At 40.4% G+C, this 6560-nt stretch overlaps 1 protein-coding gene across 2 annotated transcripts; it reads right to left on the bottom strand.

Annotated features, from left to right (window-relative positions):
- Positions 1–1661: 1661 nt before the first annotated feature.
- Positions 1662–6560, bottom strand: LOC106144935 (serum amyloid A-4 protein). 2 transcript variants are annotated; one of them, XM_078046385.1, is made up of 4 exons: positions 6445–6560; positions 5801–5895; positions 2335–2473; positions 1662–1952 (listed from the first exon to the last, which is right to left on the bottom strand). In XM_078046385.1, the coding sequence occupies exons 2-4, from the start codon at positions 5889–5891 to the stop codon at positions 1790–1792; spliced, it is 393 nt and encodes a 130-aa protein (XP_077902511.1). In that variant the 5' UTR covers positions 5892–5895; positions 6445–6560; the 3' UTR covers positions 1662–1789. The 2 variants fall into 2 exon arrangements, with proteins under 2 accessions (XP_077902511.1, XP_077902512.1); XM_078046386.1 differs by lacking the exon at positions 6445–6560 and adding an exon at positions 6354–6420.

Below are 6560 nucleotides of genomic sequence, written 5' to 3'. Positions count from 1 at the left end.
AGGTGGTCTCGGTGTAGCTCTCAGTGGGACCTCCAATCTGTTACTACTGTTTTCAGGTGACGAATCCTTGCTTCCCCAATGCTGAAGTATAACACCAGAGAAGCATGTCGAGGCAATTTTAGAGTGGAAAGTAGAAGCTTTATTAAAGGACAGTAGAAAATACTTCTCCCCGGAGGAAGAAGGGGACTCAGGAGGTGGAATACATTTTTTTTTTCCATACTGGGAATTGAACTCAAGGGTGCTCTACCACTGAGCTATAATCCCAACCCCCCTTTAAAAAAATATCTTTATTTTGTTTATTTATTTTTATGTGGTGCTGAGGATCGAACCCAGGGTCTCACACGTGAGAGGCGAGTGCTCTACTGCTGAGCCACAGCCCCAGTCCCCTGCTGTCCATTTTAAATGTTCTGTCTCCCCTGGTCTCATTCTCTTCACCTTCCTTCTTTTCTCAAAGCAAAAGATGTTTCTACTCATTTGTCAATTAACCCATCATCTATGGGCTTGATCTACCTCCTCAGGCTTCTGCTTGACTTTGGTGCAGCAGTTATTCTATCCCTTCTTATCTTTTTTTGTGGGTGAGGGTGTACTACTAGAGATTGAATTCAGGAGCATTAGACCACTGAGCCACATCCCCAGCCCTATTTTGTATTTTATTTAGAGTCAGGGTCTCACTGAGTTGCTTAGTGCCTCACTTTTGCTGAGGTTGGCTTTGAACTGGAGATCCTCCTGCCTCAGCCTCCCTAGCCACAGGGATTACTGGTGTGTGCCACTGCACCCAGCCTGTCTCTTTTTATCTTTGGAATCTTCCTTTTTATTAATCCTTTACTGTTCCTTGAAACTATACTGACCTTCTTTGGAAAGAAAATCTTGGCTTTATTAGTAAGTTAACTGGGATTTTCTGCCTTAACAAGGAGGTACAAACTTTACACAGCCTTTCATATTTAGTAATGTTGTGTCTATCTGCATATCTCACTTCCCCTCTAGAACCGGAAGTAGACTTTTATCCAAGTTAAAAGACAGTGAGAATAAAGACAAGAAAAACTAATGTGAGAGATATTCATTAGGTAAAACAAGCAGAGACTATTTAAAATTTATCTGGGGTAGGTACTGATATTGTTAAGAAATAAGATGGGGTCCAAGATGATGATTTCTAGGATAGAGCTCCTGGGATTAGGCTTCTCGAAGCAATGTATCCCCTCAATATGGAAGGAGGTCATGGGGGACAAGACCTGGAGCCCGACACTGAACAGGATGCAACTGATTGGGCAGAGTAGAGTCTGTATTGAGAGAGGCCTGGGTTGAAACCAGAAACAGGGGGAGGATAGAGGTTGATATAATTATGATTGAGTTTATGCAGAGACTGATGGGAGGCTGCCTGTAAAACTTGTGCCAGCCATGATGACGTCATGAAGGACCCAGCATGATGGTCAGTGCTTTGTCAGCTCAGACTTACTCAGCATGAGAATCTGGGACCACTAAGAATGAGAGAGGCTTTGGTGGGGATAATGTGAGGGACCTTTATTGTCACGGGCCAGTTGGGGGTCCTTGCAGCCCCACAGTCACAGGCACCTCCTTTATGGGGCTGTTTACCTTCGTTGTGACACAAGATGACCATTTTTCTCAAAAAGTCTATCTCAAAGTTTCTAGTTTCCATCAAGAAATTAAATTTGAAAACATTTATTGGACAACTCTGGATGCCCTGTACCAGTCCCTGGGACATGAAGCCCAGCATTCAGGAGAGGTGTGCGGCCCCCAGCCTAGTTTCCTGACAGCAGCAGGAGCGGCAAGCTCAGAACTTCTCAGGCAGGTCAGAAGGTCTGAAGTGTTTGGGATCTTTGCCACTTCGGCCCCACTCTTCAGCCTTCTGGTTGGCTTGAATGTTCTCCCATCCACGGTGGCCGCCTCCATAATAATACTGATTTAGGAGCCCCCGAAAATACTTGCCAGCAGTGCTAAAATCCAAAGAAGGGGGAAAGAGGAAATTAATCTGACACCTGAGATAGCTCTGCCTCCTAACTCCCTCCTCCCCTGATGCTCAAGGAATGACCAAGAGAAGCCTAGAGAAGTCAGTCCCCAAGGACAGAAAAACTAAAATATCAATGCTCTTGGGAAAAGGCCTAAATCAGCTGATTCTTTCTGTACCCTGACCCAGGGCACTTTTGAGACGCCCTCTCTAGTTTTTGCTTTTTCTATAGAGGTGAGAGGCGACAACACTGACCAGCTCTGCAGGCCATCCAGGCCCTGGAAGCCTAGACAGAAAGAGGACATGCCACAGGCAGAAGGGGTTGGAGGCCAAACAGCTCTGCCTGCTGCTCAGTGGCATTTCCACTTTACCTTATCATTTTAGCAGCCCAGATGCCCCCAGGTCCCCTTTGAGCAGCATCATAGTTCCCCCGGGCATGGAAGTATCTCTCTGAATTTTGGTGATTGGCTACTTTCATGTCCCAATAGGCTCTACACAAGTCCGCAGTCCCTGGAAAGGAACAAAAATGACAAATATGAACCTAGTGATGTATTGATGAAGTGGAGGAATGGAAAATTTCTACTGACTTCCAAATTTTTGCCCTTGACAAAGTAATCCTTTGAAATTATACATAGAGACGAAGATATGCAACACTAGGAATGCTACTTCTCAGTGAATTAAATTGGATTGAATTGATTAGCAGTTCTGTTGCCCTAGGCTATGTCTTATGTGGTTCTGCGTATGCTGTGTACAAAGAAGAGGTGGGACTGTCATGTAAGGGATAAAAAAAAAATGGAGAATGACACTACATCTGTAGGATCCAGAGACTGCATGGGGGATGCAGTGAGAAGAGTATTGCACATCTATCATGGCCTGAAGAAAAAAAGCTGTATGAAGGCAATTATGATTTAAGTAGATTTGGCTGATATGGGTGTAAATTGCACAGAAAAGCTGTTGAAATAGGCATTTAGTAAGTGAGGAGGTAGAATTCTCTTTGGAGAGCTCCAAAGGACATGGGAAGTGAGGTTTACCTGAAGAGCATAAATGTAAATGTTCAGCTCTCTGCCCTGCCAACTACACTCCACCTTAACTCACCTTTTAATTGGGAGAATCATACTTACCTTTCTGGTGGATTAAAAGACAACTTGAATGAATTTTATGGTCAGAATGTTGAGTGAAAGAAAGACATAAAATATACATTCTACAAGACTCCTTATATTCAAAGATCAGAAGCAGACAAGACTAATCTTTAATAATAGAAATAAGAATAGGTGCTACCCTTGGGAAAGTTAATTAACTTTAATTAATAGAATGCTTAGCATGTTCCACCTCTTGATCTAATGGTAGAAACAAGGGTGTTTATATGTGTAAAAGTTTGTCAAACTGTACAGTTTACTCTATGTAAGTTATATCTCATTTTTAAAGTTTTTTTTTTTTTTTAAAGAATACTGGGAAAAGCAGCTACTCAGAACAGGTCTATGGGGGGAAGAACTGCAGGAATCGTCTACTTGTGCCTGAGTTGTCCAGTCAATGAATGCTCTTTATTCCTGCCATGGCTTGGGTCTAAAGTAAGCCAGCTTATTTATAACAAATCACTTGGGCAAAAGAAAAGTGGAGATGGATAGTTTTAATTATCTTTATGTACTTTCTCACTATTTGCATGTATTACTTACTTTGTGTCTATAATTCAGCCAAGTAATTTATCTCTGACATGGTATAGTGACTTCTTTCTCAGATATCTACTTAGTAATCATTCATGTTGTTCAAATTGCTTACCAAGCATCTTCTTCAAGCATCTGACAGATTCTGTCACTGGGTGTGATAGCAAAACCTTAAACCATCTTTCTCATTTGTATTTAACCAGAGGAATTTATAGTTTAAAATGTGATCCCTAGTCCATTTAACTTCTAAGATTCTGACTAGCACATGAACTTCTTTTAACTATATAATTCTATTTATTTGAATTTCCAGAAAAGGCAAAACTACTTGTGAAGAAAAAAAAAATCATAACAGTATTAAGGGTGTAGCCTAGTTGTAGGGGACATGCTTATCATGTACATTTCCCTGGATTTGATCCCCAGAACCATACACACAAAAAGACCTTGAAAAGGAAGTTGGAAGTTGGCAGGTGGAAAGGCAGGTTGGGAGAGGGAAAAAAAACTTGGAAAACCATAGTTTGTCTTGATCTTCTCATTCCCAGAAAATATATAATATGTAAATATAACATAGAAATATAATTTGTAACCAGTAAAGTCAATACCAGACTCATTTGACATTGTTTATTTAAAATACATTGAACAGTTACTTTGCTGGTTATAATTATATTTCTATGATATATTTACATATTACATATTTTCTGGGAACCAGAAAGTTCCATATTAATGCAAATTACTAGACTTTAGCCTAACATTTTTAATTTTTAAATATGTTTGCATATATATATGTGTTTACCAACTTAGCACTGCTGTACTAAGTGCCTGAGATGTATTATCTCAAAAGACTAGGCCTAATGATATAAGGAAGCTTATATCATTGTGTCTGACTCATCAGCCTGGTTTACCCACTTCTCTTTTTTTAATTGATTTTTTTAAAGTTATATATAACATTAGGATTCATTTTGACATAATTATGAAAACTTGGTATAAGTTGTTCTAATTCAGTCCCCAGTATTTTCCCTTTCCCTTCCCTCCTCTCTCCCTCTGAGAGATGTACCTTTTTTTTAATATTTATTTTTTAGTTTTAGGTGCACACAATATCTTTATTTTATTTTTATGTGGTGTTGAGGATCGAACCCAGTGCTTCACGCATGCCAGGTGTGCTACCACTTGAGCCACATCCCCAGCCCAAGAGATGTACTCGGGCTGTAAAACAAACACACCTAGCAGATGTAAATGCTGGAGGATCACACAACAAATTCTGAAATATATTGACCTAAAGAAGATGATATTCTTCATTATACATAGAAAAACTTATCAATTACCAACAAAATTCTTTTTAAAAGCTGTTATTCAGAGACTTTTTTTTTCTTTTTAATAATAGCACATGAAGGCTTGGGAGATAGCAAGTGTAGAGCACTTGGCTAGTGTGCATAGGGACCTGGATTACATCCCCAGCACCACAATCAACAACAAAACCATATGAAGTTCAAAATTTAGAAAAATTGGAATTCATACACATTCACTTGAGAATCTATAAAAATTCAGTTGCAAAATTAATTACAACACTTCCAAGTTCAAAGTATTACAAAATCTAACAACATATTTTTTTCATTTTAACAATTGGCTGACAAGCTTCTTTTCCATCAGGAAAGACTGGTGTCAGTTTCCTCACCCTATTTCAGCTCAGAGTGGGTAATCAGTAAGAGCTTTCTCTTTTTATTACACAGCTATAAGTTAGAAGTTAATCTCTGTGAGCTTTGCATCCCAGTCATCGGCCATATGTCTGGGACAGGGTCGGATTTCTCTGTGCAAGTGCTGCTGTTCTCCTCTGTCCCAGGCACTCTCCCTCCCTGGGATAAAGCATAATATTTATTCAGCTCATCCACCTCTAGCCCCCAGGAGCATATGAATTCACAACCACACTCTAGGACTAAGAAATTTTCCATCTGTGAATTCCCGCAGTGAGAGCTCCCCACTGGAAGTCCAGATCCCTCTGCACAAAACACCAGTAGCACAGGCTGGATCCAAACATGGAAGCAGAAACAGATACAGAAAACCACACTCCTGCTCTGACCCATCTGTGGCTTCTCAGGAGAACCCACAACTTGCAGTTATGTGGCCTCTGCTCAGATGAGTCCTGGGGACCACTGGATGTGCTCCCCATCCTCCAGGTTTTTACCTTGGATAGCCTCCTTGAAGAATGAATACCAGCCTTCACTGCTGACTCCCAGGACTAAGGAGCAGAAAACAATTCCTGTGCACAGCTTCATTGTGCTGAAGGGAAAGGAAGAGCAGCAGAATTAGATCTAGTTTCTGAGATTTAGAATTTCAAAGATAGCCTAGTTCTGCATTTCCACTTGTTTATCTTAGAATTGTTACTGTATAAAAAAATTAAAATGGGGCTGGGGTTGTGGCTCAGTGGCAGAGCTCACCTAGCGAGTGCGAGGCCCTGGGTTGGATCCTCAGCACCACATAAAAATAAATAAATAAATAAATAAATAAATAAATAGTACTGTGTTCAACTACAATTGAAAAATAAATATTAAAAAAATTTTGAAACAGGTTGGGGAAGAAACATAAACCTGCCAGATCATTAGGGGGAAAAGAGCGATCCAAAGTGTTATTGGTTTGTGGCCCATTTGCACCCAATAAAACAAGCTAAAATCAATCAACAAATGTTTCTTGAGTGCCTACTCTGCTCAGCACTGACCCCATGAAGAAACAGAACACACCATTTCTTCCCAATTAGAATGTACTAACTGTATGAGAAATGGATCTCAAAAATAAAACAAGACAATATTTCTCCCTGGAAGACAGAGTCACCTGTGGCCTTTTCTCCAGCTAAAATTCCAGGGGAAGCAGGGCTTCTAGGACCTTCTTGCGATGAAGCAGCTCCTGGTGTCTCTCCTGACTTCAGTATTAATGGGAAGAGGGGTTCC

Source organism: Ictidomys tridecemlineatus, chromosome 4 (assembly GCF_052094955.1).
Source record: "Ictidomys tridecemlineatus isolate mIctTri1 chromosome 4, mIctTri1.hap1, whole genome shotgun sequence".
NCBI classification, from domain to species: Eukaryota; Metazoa; Chordata; class Mammalia; order Rodentia; family Sciuridae; genus Ictidomys; species Ictidomys tridecemlineatus.
This window is presented reverse-complemented; position numbering and strand designations above follow the sequence as displayed.

What these genes read in the sequence shown, in the direction of transcription:
- LOC106144935 (XM_078046385.1), bottom strand. Translation starts at nt 5,891, where the DNA reads ATGAAGCTGTGCACAGGAATTGTTTTCTGCTCCTTAGTCCTGGGAGTC. An exon ending in CTTCAAGGAGGCTATCCAAG is followed by an intron (nt 2,474 to 5,800) that starts GTAAAAACCTGG and finishes GTTCCTTTCCAG; the next exon opens with GGACTGCGGACTTGTGTAGA. An exon ending in TGGGCTGCTAAAATGATAAG is followed by an intron (nt 1,953 to 2,334) that starts GTAAAGTGGAAA and finishes TTTGGATTTTAG; the next exon opens with CACTGCTGGCAAGTATTTTC.